Source organism: Triturus cristatus, chromosome 6 (assembly GCF_964204655.1).
Source record: "Triturus cristatus chromosome 6, aTriCri1.1, whole genome shotgun sequence".
NCBI classification, from domain to species: Eukaryota; Metazoa; Chordata; class Amphibia; order Caudata; family Salamandridae; genus Triturus; species Triturus cristatus.
This window is the reverse complement of record NC_140589.1, coordinates 166,029,204-166,050,032: the sequence shown is the minus strand read 5'-3', so window position 1 is coordinate 166,050,032 and position 20,829 is coordinate 166,029,204. Positions and strand designations below refer to the sequence as shown.

At 48.7% G+C, this 20,829-nt stretch overlaps 1 protein-coding gene across 2 annotated transcripts in view; it reads left to right on the top strand.

The window, feature by feature from the left end:
- Positions 1-13,485, top strand: part of CTSB (cathepsin B) — a 90,460-nt gene extending 76,975 nt beyond the window's left edge. For both annotated transcript variants that reach the window (XM_085610438.1, XM_085610439.1), the window contains 2 exons: positions 244-372; positions 12,474-13,485. In XM_085610438.1, coding sequence (XP_085466564.1) covers positions 244-372; positions 12,474-12,559 — 215 coding nt within the window. In that variant the 3' untranslated portion in view covers positions 12,560-13,485. The remainder of the gene's footprint in view (positions 1-243; positions 373-12,473) is intronic.
- The last annotated feature ends 7,344 nt before the right edge of the window (positions 13,486-20,829 follow it).

Below are 20,829 nucleotides of genomic sequence, written 5' to 3'. Positions count from 1 at the left end.
TTTGCATAATATAGTAAAGGTACGAAGCAATGTGTGTAGTGTACATGGTGCAATCATTTTCCTTAGTCTTGCAGAATACAGTTTGAGGAGAATGTAACGGTGTACCCTCCAGACATACTCTTTCCACCTTTCCAAAATGTAACCCTGCCACACGTAATGTCTTCTAACAGTGAGAAGGAGTAAACACTCCTGCTGGGTGCCCAGAATTGAATAATGCAGCATTCCTTTTTATTTTCTTCCTAGGTGTGTACCGCCATGTCACAGGAGAAGAGGTTGGAGGCCATGCCATTAGAATTCTTGGCTGGGGTGTGGAAGACGGAACAAAGTATTGGTTGGTCGCAAATTCTTGGAACACTGACTGGGGTGATAATGGTAAGAGCTGCATTGTATCTCCAGCTTGGCTGTCCGTGCCTAACCACATTTTCATACTTTAATTTAAGTTTGGTTGGCAAATTAGGACATTAGTGTGTAGGTCAGTTCTCGTACATTCTTATCTACACATGATATATTCCTACAAACCTCATAGTAAGCAGGCATGTCCAGTTGAATTTGAGCTTATGCCAAATCACAATCATGAGCAAAAGACGCACAATTGATGGCCGAAATGCAGAACGAATCAAAACCTTCACTCCCCCCAGTCAAGAGATCTGGGTTAAATCCATCATTCTTTTGCTCCCAATTCCACCCCAGTTTAGACCTGGCCATATGCAAATCAGTCTTGACCCTGTACCGCATTGGAACAGTCCAGCCCGAACTGTCAAGCCAGGTCCTCCCTGGACCGGAAACGAGCATCCTAGGACCGTTTTCAGGGTTTCACCCCTCTTCAGCCAGGATAGCTTGATTCCAGTGGGACAGTGAGCCCAGGACCCACGTCTTGGGAGGACCTGGCTCGGCAGGACTGTTCCCATGAGGCACAGGGTCAAGACTGATTTGCATATGGCTGGGTTCAAACTGGAATGGCATGGTGAACAACAAACTATGGATTTAGGCCCAGATCTCTGTTCTGGGGTGAATGTATGACATTGTTCTGCATTCTGTCCAACTGTTTTTGCGAAACACAATCATGACCTTTTTGGCACACCCAGAACTACATTCAAGACCAGAAGTAGGATGCTCGCAGGGCCGCGTACCTTAGCCTGTTTAATCTTTTCTTCCGGATTACTTCTGCACTTCATTCCACTTTGACTCTGAATACTTTTTGGGTTCCTTAGTATTCCTCTGGTATGTAAAGTGCATCTGTAGATTGCGTGTTCTGCAGACTCTTACCAATTTGTGTTGAACTTGTGACTCTTACTGAAACCCACAGTGCAGCACGAGACTGGAAATGCACCACTTCAAATGAGAGCCACAAGATTGATGCTATTGGAAAATAAGTTTGAGGGAAGCAGCAACACCGTGGCACATAGCCAACTTCTGTGAGCTTCTGTCAAGGAAAGGATGACTGATAGCATTGATCAGATCAGCATCTCCTGAAGCCTACCACAAACTTGGTATAGTAGGTGCAAAAAAGGGAAAATCCTATCTAAACATTGCTGTGCCTTACATTCGTTGATATGGCCTCTAGAGCAGCGTTTCCCAGGTCATGAGCCAATTTTCTTACAATAAAGGAGACTGGTAAGGCGAACGCAAATTAATAATTGGCTTTCAGCTCCAGCGTGCCTGAAGGGATGCTAAAATTGAAGAAACCATGCAGCATTTTGGCTTCAAATAGCACCAAGCTATTTAGGAGGGCCAAACCCAGAAGTCCTATACCAGAGGAGGATTTAAGAGGTGCCTTTGTCTCCCAGCAATAACTTGCTTACCATTTTCACTCATCCACACGACCCCTATTGGTTAGAATCTGGTTTTTCCTATTACATTAGGAGGAAATGACCTTGGACAAGTGGGTCATAGAGTAGTGCAAGAAGAGGTGCAAGCACTTCTCAGCTAAGGTGCTATAAAACATGTTCCTCTGCACCAATGGCGTCTACAGCTGTACTTCATCCCGAAGACTGCACTCTGCGGCCTACCCTTGACCTCCGGTCACTAAATAATTGCATATTGTGGGAGCAATTGATGGCCACCCTGCAGACATCATTCAACTTTTGCTGCATAAATCCTTTTTTTTTTTTTTAAATTAACGTGGTGAACATTGTTCTGCCATCTATTAATTGGGTCTGGAAAAATCTTTTTTCTTCTTGCACACTGACCAGCAGGTGGGTAGTGCCATCCCCTTCTGTCATCAGTGTACACCAGCAATGCCCCAGTGCATAGTGACCATAATCTGATTCTTTTTTTCTGATGTTTGGCTCGGAAGAACGGTCCACAGCTCTAGCTTTGTGATAGTTTAACTGTTGAACACCAAACGGGAGCCTAAATCCTTCAACTTCTAATGAGAGGATTCCATCAAACAGGATTTAAGTTTTTCACTTTGGCTTCCATCTTGTTGGAGTGATCTGAGGGTAGTTGATGTCCCTTGTCTCCTCCTAAGATTAGAATGAACGGAAAATAACCATTTTAGGTTTTTGTCTGAAATGCCGCCCCACACACCCAATAGTACAAGGCCTGCAATCTGTGTCTGCCCGAGGCTCGTCAGTCTCAGGGGTGTACGAGGAGTTCCTTCCCAGAATAGTCCAGGGCCCGGAAAGAGCGAGGCGGGCGCTCTGCGCAGTGATGCAGGCTAGACGAGTCTCCGTCAATGACCCAGGACTGAGTGTTGAGGATTTTTGAAGTGGCAGAGGCACAGGTATGTCAGGTGTGCCGTGCCAAAAAACTGCTTATGTTGAACCGAAAGGGGAACAGATTTCCATGAGCACCGCTTAATAGCCTCAGAAAAAAACATGCCCAGAGGGTTGCAGTGGGACTCGAACGTTTCAGACTCCAACGTTCCTCTGCCAAAGCTGCTGTAGTCTTAAGATCAAATCAAGAGCCCGCGAGTTGAAAGGAAGGTCTCCAAAGGCAACAAACCTTCAGACTTGTACTCGGTTCCAAAAAGAGTTCAAGATCAGGAAAGGATAAAGGGTTGAAGGATGAATACCTTGAAACTGTGAAGTGGAAGTCTGATCCCAATGCTGAACAGCAAGCGATTGAGAGGATAAAGTGCACTCACGAAGCCAAAATGGTGGCTCTGCTAAAGAAATAGATTTTATTAATCCCTTAAGGATTTTTAAATTCCTGCCAAGCCAGAACAGGACTGAAGAAGAGATGTAAACTAAGCTAGAGCCACCCCGACCCCTCCCCTTGAACTCCCGAACCATAAAATGGGGAACGGGTATCCTTTTATGATGTGAGTGAACAATATGAACAGCCCACCACGAAATTACAAAAGGGAGGCTGTTGGACCCGGCCTCGTAGACTGGCCCTCCGTGCCCCCGCACCACCGAAACCTGGTGCCTGCAGCCCTAGCACGCGGCCCAGCCGACCTTTCCCACCAGGACACCTGCGCCAACTCCGGACATCACCGTCCATGGCCTCTCTCCCTTCGGCCACCCCGGGCCCGCGTGCCCACTCCCTGCAACAAGATGGCCGCCCGGCCCCAGCGCGACCCGGGCCTAGAGGCGCCACTCCGGCTGGAGGACATCACGCTTCCAGGGGATGAGAGAGGGAGGAGCAGTTTCTATCGCACCTCTGAACTCCCCTGGGACGATGGGTTTCGATCGGCCCTCCGGCCTCCCTGCGGGCTGGCTCCGTGCCTGCTGGGTGTCTGGGACTCCTCCCGACCCGGCCCTGAAAGGATCAAAAGACAATAGCAGGAAACCCCGACAAGCGGCCCCCAGGTGACAAGACCCCTGCCTGCGCAGACTCCGGACATCAAAGCAGGGTCGACCTATAACAAGGGGTGCTCTGAGACTGTCCGGCAGATTCGACGCTGGAACAACGAGAGCCTGCTGACGTGGTCGCGGCTCCTGGAACTGGAACTCACCTGAGCCCTGCTGAGTGACTCGCGGCTCCCTGAAGATCGTAAGACCTCCGAACTTGTACCTGAGCCCTGCTGAGTGACTCGCGGCTCCCTGAAGATCGTAAGACCTCCAAACTTGTACCTGAGCCCTGCTGAGTGACTCGCGGCTCCCTGAAGATCGTAAGACCTCCGAACTTGTACCTGAGCCCTGCTGAGTGACTCGCGGCTCCCTGAAGATCGTAAGACCTCCGAACTTGTACCTGAGCCCTGCTGAGTGACTCGCGGCTCCCTGAAGATCGTAAGACCTCCGAACGTGTACCTGAGCCCTGCTGAGTGACTCGCGGCTCCCTGAAGATCGTAAGACCTCCGAACTTGTACCTGAGCCCGCTGAGTGACTCGCGGCTTCCACAGACTCCACCGGTCCCGCCGGACCCCACGACAACCAGCCTACCCCCCAGCTCGAGGATTGTGAGCTGTGCGCCGGGTACATCCCTCCTTTGAACCGTTACCAGAGACAGTCCCGCTACCCCCTACCTTTCCGAGACTCTTGAGCCCGTGCTCACCTTGTACATATTTGCAGTGATACCTGTTTGATAAAACTTGTTCTGAGAATACCCAGTGTGGTCCCTCTGTGTCGTGTGGTGCCAGAAGTACGATCCTAGTTGCGAGAGTCCTCCCCCTGGGGAATCTCCCGCCAGTGCCCGGCTACGATACTTTGAGGGTGGGTCTCAGGGTAGTTAGGACCCCTTTCCGGGCTCCTCTGAGGTCGCCGTCTAACAGAGGCCTTAGTCCCTGACTCTTCAGAAGAGGGTTTCGAGTCCTACCTTTCCAGGCATCCCCACTGGACGACCTCTGTGGAGGAATAACGGGCAGAAGCATTCTACCTTTTACAAACACTCCTTCCTTCACAGAAGAGGCTATTTCTGCTGTTGCCACAATGTTTAAGTCTGGGGAAGGGTTTTTTTAGGGACCATAGTAATCAAACGAAGCAACCCACGTGGTAGAAAAGTTTAAAACATCTGCACAAGACCCAGTGTATATTGTGGTTGATGCTCTTGCTGATTCCATTTTACTGTCAACAAAGGAAGGGCCCCAATGCTCCAGCGCCGCTGAGCCCACCAAAACAGAACCATAGTAAACGCATAGAAACGGTGGCAACACATGATGGATTGCCAATGCATTCTCACCTAAATACATGTGGCCATGAACAGTGGGAGGTGATGGACCTGATGCAACATCTGGGTGATCAATATAAAGAGGACAAAGGACATCTAGGAATGAGACCATTATGAATACTGCAGGTGTGGCCTAACTGCTAGAGCTGGCGACCTCTGAGCTGGGGAAGTGGGTTAGTCTTGGCAAGAACGCTCAATATCCTGTAATTCGGGGCAAATAAATTAATCTCCCAGTGCCTAACAAAAATGAATGACAGTCTGTAAATGAATGTGACCGTCTAATGCAGCTGGTGCTCGCGTAAAGCGCTCCGATACCTTAAGGTCCTGTTTGTGCTTTATAAAACTGCCTCCCCAAAAATGACCTCCCTGGCTGAGAGGCTGAGATTTATAATAGAGGCCTGCATCTCTTGTTTAATTCAGTCAGTTGAGGCATCCACATCTGAAGAAATGCGCCTTTCGATTTGGTACCAGCGATCTTAATTTGATTTCCTTCCACTGTCAAAGGTGTTTGTGCTTATTTTATGTCGGGCTCGCAGACCTACAACATGAGATTGCTATATCTCTAGTTGAAAACTACTTGTCCACTACTGCTTGAGCAGACCTACACAACCTCTGCAAGCATCTGCTCAGGATGGCAGTTCACACCTTTTACATAAATGGAAATCCGGATTAGCATGCACATGCTTTAGGCTTCATTTAACAGTGGTAGCTGCTTACATGCAAAATAGACCGCGTAGAGCTTTATTTAGGATGGCATTTATGGGCTTTCTTCAGTTATTTCTCCAATACCACCACCAAATCCCTACGTGGACCCTTAATGTAGTGCTTGTGAGCCTCGGTTTGAGCCATTACATAATTGTCGGATGCAATATCTCGCATGAAAAGCTGAATTTCTAGTATCAATTGTTTTTTTGTGCAGGGTAGTGAATTGTAAGCCTCAACGGCGAAAAGAGCCGTTCATCGTGGTTCATATAAGGAGGTCGTTCTCAGGACTAATCTGCATTGCCTTCCAAAGAACACCTTCCCCCCCCCCCCCCCCCCCCCCCCCCCCCTCCCTTTCACATTAATCAAAATTGCATCTTTCCACCCACCATGCCAGAGAGGCCAGCTCCCTCCAAACTCGTTAGTAGTATATACTGCACCCAAGCGGGCTACTGCACAGGAGACTGGGGACACCGCTCCGTCCGAGTAAATAGATTGATGCGGCAGGAACAGAGTGGCCACTCCCCTGCATATCGACAACTCAGTTGGCTTAATCTACAGATGACGGGGCCCAGTGGGATGAGATGGGAGACTTAATCAAATATCTTCTGAGCAGTATAGGCAGCGGACACTGGAATTAGTTTCTGAAGTACTGACAATTTCTAATGCAACCATTTGGTGTGCTATGGACCCGGCTTACACCACCACCAGTGGTTTAAACCCCAGCGTCCTTCCCTGCTGCCATGCCTGGGTCTGTCTCCAGGTTTATACCAAAGATCCAGTAGCATCTAATCAACATGCCCTTTGAGGAAACACCTCCTTGAGGCCTCAAGCTTAGTTACTAGAAAAGATCAAGAAGGACACAGCCAAAACTATGGGGGGAGGGGAGGTGCTCTTCATACCCCATCACCACTTTTCACAGTTACCAGTTCCACGGCTGAGCCAAAACCACCGCCCTGGCGGCTTCCACCTCCTACCAAAGCAAGCACCAGTAGCAACCCTCCTGGCTTTACTCGAGCATATAGGAGGAAATTCCAAGGGATGAAGGGGTGCGGCACTGTAGAACTGGGCCTGCCAAACAGTGACTGTTTAAACCCCCTCTCTCCTCGACCACACAACCTGTTGAGGGAAGGCTGGAGGGGTTCCTCACCTACTGGCAACACATCTCCGGAGCTCAATGGGTACTTTCCATTATGGAGGTGGGTTACTGCCTAGAATTTGCTGCCCCACCACCAAATATCCTCCTCCCTCCCCCCCCCGCCCCCCCCCCCCCCCCCACCCCTCGCAAACACTCCATCTCTGCAGACCATCCGTGCCACCTCCAAGAAAGTCCAAGCTGACTCAGAGGGGCCATAGAGCCTGTGCTGCCACACCAACATGGCAAAGGGGTGTACTCCTATACTTTCTAATCTCAAAAACAAGTATGGGGTCTGTGGCCCATCCTCGATCTCTGGCCCCTCCAGTACAAATTGTTGGAGCCTTTCCACATGGTCAGGCTCCAGGAAATCATCCCTCTGTTGCAGCAGGGAGACTTAATGACACCATAGATCTGAAGGACGCGTATTTCCACATTCCTATCCACCCAGTCCACTGCCACTACCCAAGGTAAGTGGACATCACTTTCAGTTCAAAGTTATACCTTTCGAGGTAACTACCACCCCCAGAGTTTTCACAAAGTGCCTTGCAGTGGTCGCTGCTCATCTTCGGAGAAGCTATGTCCACGTCTTTCCTTTCCTCAAATAGGCGGGGGCGGCAACACAAAAACCCAGTTTCCAACAATTGTGAAAAGCATTTGTTAAAGCTAATATATTTTTATGGTGAATTATCGCACTGTGCCAGAGGTTGGTATTTTAAATTTTTTTTAAAAAAAATTGAATCCATGAAATCTTAGTTTACCATACTAGGCAATGGTTTGAATGTCATCCCCTGTGACAATCATGAAGGTGTAAGATTTCAATTTAACAGAGGAAAAAGTGCTCCTAAAACATGACGTGCCTCCCCCTCACACCCCCCGGTACCAATCCAGCTTTACAAAGGGACTAGAAACTAGTGTTGCTGTACTTTTAGTAACATTTAAACTGTACTAGAAGCTAATTTTTTTTAATTAAAATCTGCAGATTATGCATCAGATACATTGTGGCAAATGCAGCAAGTCTATTAGAAAATCGCCGTAGCCACACAATCGCATAATTCCAGTGGCCCTGAAAATAACCAATTGATCGGCATATTCCGATTAATTTTTCAGAGTTCTCATTTAAAAATGCTCCTAGGTCCTACACTTGTGTGGGACAATTGTGTATTGTCTCAATGAGCATCCTTATGATAAACACTGTCCTGGGCACACGTAATTGGGATAACTTTCTGGTTTAAAAGGTCTCGTATCTCACATCTGGAAAGCAAGACTGCACCAGTCTCACCCCATTTTCGAACTTTAGACTCTCCGCCATTAGGCGCACTTGCCTTTTCCATACTGGACCACGCCTTATCCACCACTTACGGCACTCTACATCCCCAGTTGGATCATTCGGATGTGTCCTGCACACGCATATCGTTCCACGCACCTACTTTAGGTTGATTTACCCAGGGACTAAACTGCCCTAATCAAACCTTTCTAGATAACCCAGCCGTGTTGGAATTATCACCGGCCAGTCGAATCTTCCATCTGCCCCGTAGCTCCACACAGCCCTGAAGTCCCAGGATTACTCCCTCATGTGATGAAACACGTGTTGGCTGGTTGTTTTTTGTTGTTGCATTATTAAATGCATTTAAATCCTCATACTGGTGTGGACCGCAGATTCTGTTGAGATACGAGACTTTTTAAACCAGAAAGTTATCCCAATTAAGTGTGCCCGGGACAGTTTCTCATTATTATTGCGGGTTTCTGGACTCGCATATTTACGGGGGTTTCAAGGTGTCTTCCTCCGACCTGGCAGCACCGTACATGCACAAAGCATAGCAAATACACTCATTCTAGCTTGACCGCCAATCTTCCTGTCATTACAAAAAACCTTACACCCATACAGCATCCTTATGATGAGGAAACCTAGAATTGCAGGTGGTAAGATTTCCTTCTCCTGTAGAACTCAGTAATATCAATCGGTCTTGCGAAACTTAATGGAGGACACTACAACTCAAGGAGGCATTGTCATTACCTAATGTGCAATTAATACGAAAAACTTTGCTGTGAGGATTGTGGTGTATTATATGGTATGGTTGCACGACCTTACTGTGTAATACTCCTGAACCAGTCTTTAGTCCAGTCAGTCTCATTTGAAACCTCTAGCTCAACCCTGGGTAGCTGTGGCTTTGTGCATCAAGGCTTAAAGGTACTAGTATAAAGTATTTAGAAGCGCCAAAGAAATAAAACAAAGGAAATCCGACACCAGTTTATAAATAGATTTTTATATGCATTTTTAAACACCAAGATCAGCAAAATCCATGGGGGGTGGTCTGTAGATATACATTTTTAAATAAAACTTTAATCTTTGCATTTTGGTCCAATGAGCAGAACTTGCTTATGTCTACTACCCCTCTTGGGGTATAGTCCACCAGCCAGGACTCTAGTCATCTGACTGACTCCCGGTGTAACTCATCACCTTGCAGTCTCCCTAGAAGCCTTGGTGCCAAGTGTTTCTTAGCATTCCTTTTTTCTCTAGCCTGTTTCAGTTGAGAGCTTGCCTGCTTGTGTTTGATGCAGGCTTTTGGAGTGTGACCTATCCATTGCGTCTTTTCTTCATGAGCAGGGGGTTGGAAAGTCTGCTGCCATAGGTCGTTCTTCCTGACTATCCTGTGGAGGTTTTGATGAAGGTCTAGACTTTGTTGGTGGTTGCCACTGTTGTCCTCCAAGTTTCAGCTCCCCATCAAAGGACCGATTTTGTTATTGTTTAAAAGCTTTATCTTGAAACGAGCAACTGTAAAGTTTGCAAACTTTTGAAAAGTTTGGAAGTGTTTTTTGCTCAGCTACTCTGGCCCAGACTGGGGAACCGGTTACATCCGGGAGAACGTAAGGGGAGCCAGTAAGGAGTATTTGGACAGTTACCTGTTCACCAAAGCAGTCTCAACTCCAGTTCCACACTTTACATCGCAACTCCAGTTCCACACTTTACATCAAGACTGCCATAGACTTCAATAGAGTGCTCCTGATGCAGGAAGCTGCTCTATGCTCTGGGTGCTGTGCAGTTGACTGGTGCCTGCTGGGGTTATTCCTCAGTCGATGGGTAAGGTGGGGTGACTTTGGCCACGGGGGTCAGAGTTCCTCAAAGTCCTCTGAAAGTAGAAGCCCAGCTATGACCACGGATCTCCTGTCCCAGCGGGTCCGTCTGTATTCTTGGGTGAGGGCTAATGTCGGTGTTTGGTGACCAATCCACACTCTGGCGTTCTCTGGCCTATCAGACCAAGGTGCATTTCTTGAGTCTGTAGTAAAGGTCTTGTCTGCACAGCGGCGGTCAGGGGTGATTCCTGAGACTGGCTATTGACTTGCCAGGAAGGGTGACTTTTTAGCTTTTGTGGACCTGGTGCTGGAACAGTGGTGGGGGGGGGGTCAGCCGACTGACCCTTTGAGTCACGATTTCTTTTCTGGGGCTTAGGCGCAACCTATCCTCAAGCCAGGCACCACAGGCAGAGTACTCTTTGCTAGCCCAATGGGGAAGCAGGTGCAGTCCAACGGTTGGTGCAGCCACTTGCCAGATCCAGGGGTCAGCCTGCAGTTCAGTCTTCACTCCTGTCCAGATGTGATCGGAAGTTCAGGGTGATGAGGGTGCCATTTATGCCCAGAAAGTGTCCGGGGAGGGAGGAGGATGAAGCAGGCACTAGTCAATGGACTACCAAGATCTCTTCCACCCTATGGCGCTATGTGTGGGATCTAGCAGTCCCAGAGTGCACTATTCTGCCTTTGTTATGCACTTTGTAGCTGCCAACCCGTCTTATCTGAACAAAGGGGCAGCCTTACAAGTGTGATAGCAATTTGTTCACCATAGGTGACTTCCCTTTTGGAGCTCGCCTATTGGGCCAATACCTTGTTTGGCTTCCAGTAGTGGGGAGGTCTCGCCTCATTCTGTGGCTTGCTTGTATTCTGCACATTGGGAGCTGTTCACAATACGCCCCAGGAGGGCAAAAGGCTCTCTAGTGGCCAGCAACTGAGAGGCCAATGGGCAAACTGGACAACAGAGTTGCAGTTTTATAAAAGTTGCCCTTTCTTAAGTGACATCAAACTTTGGCCTCGGACTTAATACCACAATTACTTTGATACCTTGAAGTACTCCTTTTAGTAGTCTCCTTCAGAAGATGAAAGGATTGAGATGTCAGCCTGGAACTCTATATTGGCCAATGGAGCGACTAACCTTTCCACAGTAAATTTGGAAGTTTAATTGTTAAGAAATATTAAAGTACATGTTCCACTAAATAATATCTAGCTCTCTTCCTTGGGTCTCGATAGGCCTTCCTTAGGGGATACATGTGTATTGTTAAAGGAAGTGGGGTTTTGCTGTAGGTTTAAATTGCAAAGTCAAACTAGCAGTTTTTAAACTGTACTTCTAGGCTGCAGTGGCAGGCTGGAAGAAATGTTGTACTAGTCACATGCAGGGTGGCACAATCCACTGATTTAAGGAATGCAGAGCTGGGTGGCAACATTAAATTATATACTCTTGTTACCATATACCAAGGATTTGGAAGTAAGTCGGCTTATGCCAATTGAGGGTAGCCAATTCAACCAACCTTTTGTAGAGTGTTGGAATACTGGCACTGAGATCCGGTTACCAGGCTTCAGTGCATCAAAAAACCAACAGCATCCGTCTAAAACATTGGGGTGATCATGCAAAAAGATGCATTTCCTTACCTATTTAAAAAAATAAAAATGTCATTCATGTGTTTTTTGCACTTTAATATAACTCACAGTTCCACTGCACATGGTTACTTGAGCCAGGAGATGGCTGAAATGCCCCTCCCTACATTTCCTCCCACCCAAAAATGTTGCGTCAGGTAAACCCTTTATCTCGGACACAAGTCTGGCATTAAGCTGCAAGGTAATTGGAGCTCACTGTGCAATCCAGATATTCCACATGTGAAAAGAAACCTATGTGCGGTTTATGAGGGATTTCCTCTGATAAACTAGATATGGGTGCGAGACATAAGGGAGCAGGAGGCCTGGGGAGATAAGTAAAGTGCTCCCCTTGGTAAATCTCGGCTACTACTACATGTGCCTCCAGCTTAGACCATTAAACTACACAAGCATTGGTCAGATCCCCAATCAAGTAGCTTTAATTATTTGCATACACAATGCAGCTAGCTTCTTAGACCCGCCCTCCCTCCTCTTGACAGTCCATTTTTGTGTATCTGGGCTTTTTGGTTTCCTAGATGGCATAATAAAGATTGTATGAACTCTGACCTCCTCCAATCCATATTAGTTAACTATTTAACAGCATTTATTGTGCATTAAAAATAACAAGTTGGACAGGATCACAGTGCCTTCTTTGGATTCTTTTCCAAAGCGGCTGTCCCTACAAGCCTCAGAACAGTGTTAACTACTCTCTGAACCTATAGTTTCATACATAATGTGTAGTCAACCATTCATTCACTACTTTCATTTTCCAGGTGTGTTCTGAGAAGAACTTGTACAACGGTTAAAGTGACGATCACATGTGGAAAGTTGCTTATCTTATGAACTGGCTATCAAAATTTCAGCTGCTGTAATTTTGTAATACTTGCCTTTTTTTATTCTTTAGGTTATTTTAAGATTGTCCGGGGAGAGGACCACTGTGGAATTGAATCGGAGATTGTAGCTGGAGTACCAAAAAATGAAATGTATTGATTCTTTTTCTATTGGCAAGAAAATCTGAAAATGGTGGCCTGTTGACTTGAGAGCTTCCAACGGTGCTGCCATATTTGTGGGTTATTCCTTTTGATTACAGCAGGACCTTTTTTAGTTTGACGCTGCTTGCAGAGGAGAAGATGGCCATTTCCTTTTTTTAGTACCCTTTTGGGTTAAAAAAAAGTGTGGTAGCTGGCTTCCACAACCTTGCACTCATAAATTGAAATGAATCTATTCTGGCAACCACACTTGATCTACGGATTTTAGAAAACCATGTATATGCAAATATCAGTCTGTTTTGTGACTTCCTTTCATGAAACAGTACGTTGCTCTTAAGAACAGTAGTTTTAAATATGGCACAATCAGTCCATTACGTGCACTGCTGCTTAGGAAAGGAGGGTGATCGAATGATCACTACAAATGTTTGGATGGCTCCTGGATGACTAGGAGCTAAAGCAATTGCAGCTTGTTTTTAGCCTTCTAAGCAGGTTTTGTTTTTAATTGCCAAAGGCACTAGTGCTTAAGTTTGACTTGCCTTAAATGCATAGTGACAATTTTTAGATTGTTGTCTTTTACGGACGTAAACGTACTGACCATGAGGGGATAACTTTTTTTTTTTTTTTTTTTTTGGGTGGTGGGGGGGTGGGCACATTGTGTACAAATGTGCTGGTCCACGCCAGTTTCCCATAACAAACTGGTCCACATAGAAATGTATGATAACATGTTTTATAGCTTTTTGGTCCATTCTAAATAAATTGTTTTCTATTCCTGTGGTGTGTACATAACTGACAATAGCATGATCTTGTGTGAATGAGTTAGGTTTTACTTTTGATAAACATGTTCAAATCAATGTTATGTTGGCAAACCACTGAAGCCCAATGTACCTGTTCTGAAGTTTTGCTTAAAAAATAAACTTTAAAACCTTACTGTGCCTGTTTTATAATTTTTCATGCCCAATTTTATTGGAGCCATAGTGCACCACAGACTGAAATTACCTGCACCCGTGTCTCGGGCAGCAGCACATTTGAGTTTTAACAAAAAAACCTATTGTTGGAAAACGAGGCAGCATCTGTGAAGCCTGCACAAATAACATGACTCAATTTGTCCTTCACTGGGAACCAAACACCCCATAGTAGCACTTTAAGAGGGTAGCGTTGCAGAGCAGTCCAAGGCTTACTCAAGGGAGGTGGTGTGGGCTAGTAATTGCCATTTACCAGTATGCAGAAGTAACTCAATTGATTGTCCAGTCTGTACTTGGCTTTATAAAAGGAAGAGAGTACATTTATTAAACACACTCCATGCTATGCAACAATTTACAAATGTACATAAGTTGTTGGAATTAGTGACATTGCATAACATTTCCACCCCGCCTGCAAGGGGGGGGGGGGGGGGGAGAGGGGGTCGTCTAGTACTATCACTCCCATGTATGCATATCATCGTGCCCCCTAATGCAGTGGATTGAACATAACCTGGAGTGAGGGCCATGCCCACTGGCACCGTCCCAGTGGCGAACCACCCAATTATCTCAAGCATTTAAAATGTGCACACCTGCCCTGGTGACACAACCCTGACTGAGCATCTCGTACTGACCGTGCAGTATACACCGCTACATCTTGGGTGCTAACAGTCTGGGTTGTTCTTCACCGAACGCAGCAGCAAGAATACATGTTTAAGCATCACTTAAAATGACAGTACTTATCATAGCTGATAAAGCATTGCAATAAAAGGCATCACATTTATAGTTACAGGATTAAGCATATCTAGCCAGACACCCAACAGGAATGTCCAGCAACATAACCCCACTTTGATTATGACTTCACATTACACATGTGACCTTCAGTCCCTCAATAGAAATCACATTGGTAAATGCACCTTCACCTCCAGGGGATGCCCTTCTCCAGACGTCCCCAGCTCAGTCCTTCACACCCTGGTGCTTTAATCTTTGTGCTGGGAGAGACTGCGTTGCTCCTGCAGCTCCCCCTGCACCTTGTCACACACTTGACAGTGACCCCGTCCTCCTGGGGTCACCACACACCGAGAACAAGCTGCGTTTCCTCGCAGGCTGGTCCATCCCTGTAAGGCATTATGGGGTGCTCTTCCGCCACTGCGTGCATATTTGATGAGCGGCTGTCTCGCTGCTCTGGGGAGAGCCTTGCTGCCTGTGATGGCGGCCCTGTGCTGCATTTGCCCCTCGTTGGGGATCCGGTCCCACCCGGACCCCGTGCCTACAGGTGAGCTCTGCACTGCTCAGGGAGCCCACCCCTGGCCGCCCTACTTTGTTTGGGGACCCGGGCACCCTGCATCTAAGCAGCGTTGGAGAGCCAGTCTGGGACCCCACCACCGGTGGCTCCCGGACTGGCCAGCACCCTTGTGTGATGCCACGGGAGCTGGCACCTCGGTTCTGATCTACCCTCTCCTGTGGGCAGACAGACTCCGGGGAGAGTGGCGCTCCCCGGCTTCGGACCTGGAGTTTGGGTCCCATAACTGCTTTCACGGGGAGCGTGACGGGGCTCCCTGGCTTGGCTTCAGGGGGTTGGGGTCCCGAGCCCCAGGACCCTCTTCAAGGGGAGCGTGACGGTGCTCCTCTCCCTCCTGTGACTTCAGGGTGGGCTCCTGGCACCCCGTGGGAATGCTTTCACTGGGAGTGCGGCGCTCCCTGACTCTCTTCTTGTGGGTCAGCCCACGGGACCTGACCCCCGAGGGCACATCTAGGACCCCAGGCGCTTCATTGTCGGTCCTCGCAGAGGTCAAAGGTCTCCTAGCTTCGGGGGGGGGGGGGGGGGGGGAGGAGGCGGGCTTCTCTACCCCCAGTAGGCCAATTTGCACTATTTTGGCCTCTTTTTGCTCCTGGTGGCACCCCCCAGCCACAGGGATCACTTTCCTTTGCCCTCCTGGTCTCAGAGTAGACGCAGCAGGGAGCGGTCTTCACTGGCTCCCTGCGCCAGCCTTTCACCTGGCTCTCCTCCTGGGCCTCTTCTCCTTGCGCAGAGGGCCAGGCTACTGCTCACTGGTCCTAGAATCCCCTTTGTGGCGCAATCCAGGGTCGTGGGACTTTTTTTTTCTCCTGCCAACTGCGCATGGCACTAGACTCCAGCACCAGTCTTCCTCAGCAGACCGCACCCCAGAGAGCTCCTCTTCCTGTGCAAGACCTTTGAAAGTAATTTGGAGGGGGCTGGCAGGAAGGCTCTGCTTGCCCGATCAGGCAGCGACACATCACCTCTCTGCCCCTGCTCCCTCCTTCCTGCCCAGGTCTCTGGGCTAGTTCAAAATGATGTCGTCCAGGGGTCTCCCTCCCTTCCCCCTCACTCCCCCTTTTGCTGCCTTCTCTCCAGAGCAGCTTGGTACCTGGCACCAGGTGACAGCTGCTGATGGATAACCTGCAGCTCCACCCACCTTCTCTCCCTCTTGGAGAGGAGACCTTCGCAAAGGAATGCTTGCCGTGAAAAGCTAGCTAGTCCTCTGATGCTTCAGTTTGGGGAGGAAGGTCATTAATCCAGCCTGGCAGGGTCACATCTAGCCAGGCTCTGGTTATGAGTGGAGTCAGATGAATTTGACATTTCTGGATGACCCATAAGCAGTACAGATATGGTTTTGGACTCAGCGGAATACTTATGTTCGAGGCATATGAGCTGCAGATTACACACTTTTGCATAGATCGTCATCTGGTCTTGGGCCCGGATGTTTGCAGTTTGTTTTTCCTCTTGGAAAGTCTTTGGAAGGCACGAGGTCGGTGACTCCTCCCTTGGATCGTATTGCGCATGGGCTTCGGCTCCATCCTCAGATTGTTTTTTTCCGCCATTGGGCTCTGATGTAATACTTCGCGCTCCGCTTCCGAATATTTCCAGTTCGATCTAAGCGGAATCCTCTCTCATCGCGGTATTGTTTAGATCCAGATCACCTCAATCACCTTCTCTTTGACACATCTTTGATTCCAGTCATCCACGGCGGCCTTCGGGCGTACCCAAGCTCAGATCCCAGCTGATGGAAAGAACTCCATTCAAGAAGTGCCCTCGATGTGGGTCCAAATTCCCCCACACCGATCTTCATGATGTGTGCAACCTCTGCCTCTCCCCGGAACACGAGGCTTGAGACTGTCCGGCCTGCATGTCTCTCAGATCAAAAAAGACTATTCGAGATCGAAGGGCCAGACGAAACATGGCACACTCCTCTACCTCCGTTCCAGTCGACATCTTCGGGGACGACGTCGAAGATCCGGGAAAGCAGCACACCGAAGAGTACCTCGTCCGCGCTTCCGAAGCAGACGACTCATGTGGAGGACATCACCCCGGCGCAGAGGGTCGTGAGTACTGTACCCCCCTCCTGTGCCAACACCCAAAAAGACTTCGGTCACGCCTTCGCCTCCGGGCGTAGGCAAAATCAGAGACACTGCTTCAAACACCCCTCCTTCGGGCCCGGTGAAGAAGCCAAATAAGCCTTCCGGCGGCTCGAGCCAGTCCTCCAGCGGTGCCGAGAAACACACTTCGGCACCGAAAAAGACACCGGCCTCTACCTCGGCACCAAGCTCCGCACCAAAGTCCTCAGTGTCGAAACCCAGCCTTTCGGTACCGACCAAACCCCATAAGGCCCTCTGCACCGACACTTCTACGCCGAAGCCCACCTCGGTGCTGACCAAGAAATCTGAGGTTCCCTAACCCAGTGCTAAGCACGGCACGGACAAGCCTAAAGTCATCGGCCCCGAAACCTTCGGCGCCGACGTAACAAACCTTGTTACAGGAACAGTTTACACCGGATCCATTGCAAAAGACTCTTACCAAGGATCCAAAAAATGGACATTTGGCACTGTCTTCTAAAAAGAGACATTTGGACAATCCGGCTCCACCGAGGAAGGACTCTGCTACCTCCCCTTCCAGAATGCCTCCTCCACCTCCACCACCTCCTCCGCCTTCTCCACCCCACCTAATCGCTCCCCGACCCCATCTCCAGACGATGATTATCAGGGGGACCCATATTACGATCCAGGGGATGTGCCCCAAGACCCCACCCCTACAGGATCCCCAGACCCATGGGACAACTACAATAATCCAGACATTCCAGACGTCCCACAAGATGACCTTTACCCTTCCAGGCCATCTCCACCGGAAGACTCATTGGGTTTCCACCACCTACTTCAGAGGGCGGCACACTATCATGGGGTAGAGCTACACACTGACCCAGTAGAGGAGGATTTCCTCCTCGACACCTTTGATACCGCACATAGGTCTACCTCCATACTACCTATGCTCAAGGGGGTGATAAAACATGCGCCAGAGGACCCAGTCAGGGCTAGGGTCATTAACCCACGCATAGAGTACAAAGCTGCCCCCACAGATCCTGCCTATATCAAAGGGCCAGCGCCACTAGATTCCCTAGTGGTTTCCACTGCAGGGAAGAGGTCAAACCCCCAGGCGTCAGGTTAAGCACCACCACCTGACAGAGTAAATGCTACTGGACGCGTCAGGAAAGCGCACTGCGTCACAGGCAGCCAATATATGGCGTATCGCCAACACTCAAGCGCTATTGGCCAGATACGATAGAGGGCATTTTGATGAATTGGAAACCATAATGCACCACCTCCCAGAAAGATACAAAAATAGTGCCAATGAATTAATTCAAGAGGGTAAGACTATAACTAACACCTCCATACGCTGTGCCCTAGACGCAGCAGACACAGCCTCCAGGGCCATTAACACTAGCGTCCTCCTCCGTTGCCATGCTTGGCTGAGGGTATCAGGTTTCAAGCCTGAGGTACAGGCCTCCATTCTAAATCATCCCTTCGACCAAGAACACCTATTCGGTCCAAAGGTAGATGAGGCCCTCGAGAAAATGAAGGACACGGATACGGATATGGCAATCTATGGGAGCCCTGCAGTCACACCCTCCTAGGCGCTCATTTCATTGCTCTTCCTTTTGGGGTACGGCTAGAGGCTACTCCTCAGATAGCATGTCCACTTCCTACAAATCCCCTGCTCAGGCCACCTTCACAAGGGGTTATCAAAGAGGCAGCTATAGAGGCAATAACAAAGGCAGAGGCAAAACAAATACCGCCCGCTCTGCCACACCGCCTACCCAATGACTTCACCCCCCCCCCCCCCCCCTTGCTCCCTCCAGCTCATCCCACTCCGGTCGGGGGCAGGCTACAAAATTTCCTTCAAGTCTGGGAGACCATCACCTCAGACAAATGGGTGACCCAAATTATTCGCTCAGGGTACTGCCTAGAATTAACATCTACCCCCCAACATTCCACCCAGGCCACGCCCTATGTCACGAACATTCCACATTACTAAAACAAGAGGTAATCTCCCTCCTACAAAAACTGGCAATAGAACAAGTTCCCGCCAATCAGCAAAATTTAGGGGTCTACTCCCTATATTTTCTAATACCAAAAAGGTACGAGACTCTACGACCTATTCTAGATCTCCGGCCTCTAAACACGTACATACATTCGGACCATTTTCACATGGTAACACTTCAGCAGGTACTTCCGCTCCTCTCCCAGAACGACTTTCTCACCACTCTGGACTTGAAAGACGCATACTTTCACATTCCGGTACACCATGCTCACAAAGTACCTCAGATTTGCAGTGGACGGGCAACACTACCAGTTCAAGGTGCTCCCATTCGCGGTCACAACAGCACCAAGGGTATTCACCAAGTGCCTAGCGGTAGTGGCGGTACACCTCAGACGGCACATTCACGTCTTCCCATATTTGGACGACTGGCTGATAAAAGCCACGTCCTACAACCAATGTGTACACCACACCGCCACTACAATCCAACTACTTCACCAGCTAGGCTTCACGGTGAACCACCAAAAGTCCCAGCTAACACCATCCCACATAAAGCAATACCTCGATGCCACCATAGACACCTCAAAAGCCATAGCCTACCCCAATCCGGCCAGGATTGCAAGCATTCAGGCTTTGCGTCAAAGATTCATACCGCAACACACTCTTCCAGCAAGAGTGTTTATGCAACTAATAGGGATGATGGCCTCTTGCATTTTCATAGTGCTTCACGCAAGACTCCAGATGCGTCCACTCCAAGAGTGCTTAGCCCGCCAATGGAACCAGGCCCAGGGGCAACTGACAGATCTGGTGTTGGTAGACAGTCGCACCCATCGCTCTCTTTCCAGAGGTCGACCGTTCCTGGACCCGGTTCCACAAATAATACTAAGATGCATCGCTCTCCGGCTGGGGAGCTTATCTATTACACCTCGCAGTGCAAGGCACATGAACACCGCAACAAAAGTTACTCCATATCAACCATCTGGAGTTACTGGCAATCTTCCTAGCCCTAAAATCCTTTCAAACACAGATTTTAGGCAAGGCAGTCCTCATTCGCACAGACAACATGACGGCCATGTACAACATTCAAAAACAAGGCGGCACACTCTCCACAGCTCTCAGCTAGCACAGAGCATATAGAGATGGGCAATTCCACACAATCTTTCTCCTAGCCCAACATGTCCCAGGAGTCCAACACCATGGCAGATCTACTCTGCAGACAGACGCAGCAGATCCACGAGTGGGAACTACACCCACAGGTTCTTCACCCGTTCTTTCAGATGTGGGGGCATCCACAGATAGACCTCTTCGCCACCCACGAAAACAAAAAATGCCCAAGCTTCGCCGCCAGATACCCACACCCATTGTCCAAAGGCAATGCGATATGGATGAACTGGTCAGACAAATTTGCGTACGCCTTTCCACCTCTCCCACTAATTACATTAGTGGTGCGAAAGCTACAACAGCATTCCCTCATACTGATCCTAGTAGCTCCAACGTGGGCCAGACAACCGTGGTACACCAAGCTGCTGGAACTCTCGGTAGTACCACACTAAAAGCTACTCCTCTCACCATGCCTCCTAACCCAGAACCATGGAGAGATCAAACACCCGGACCCAGCTCAGCTCTACCTTGCGATCTGGTTCCTGAGATCCTAGAATTCGGATACCTTAACCTTCCCCCTGACTGTATGAACATCATCAGAGAAGCTAGACGCCTTACCACTAGAGCCTGCTACGCTGCAAAGTGGAAAAGATTTGTTATTTATTGCCGTAACCACACAATCAACCCTCTTAAACGGGCCTTACTTTACTATATCCAGAAAACACAACCTTTCAGAAAAACCAAACAACTGTTTGTCTCTTTCTCTCCACCACACAAGGGCAACCGCATCTCAAAATCAGGGATAGCTAGGTGGTATGTAAAATGCATACAGATTTGCTACCACAAAGCAAATCGAACGCTATCTGTTCCCCCTAAAGCCCA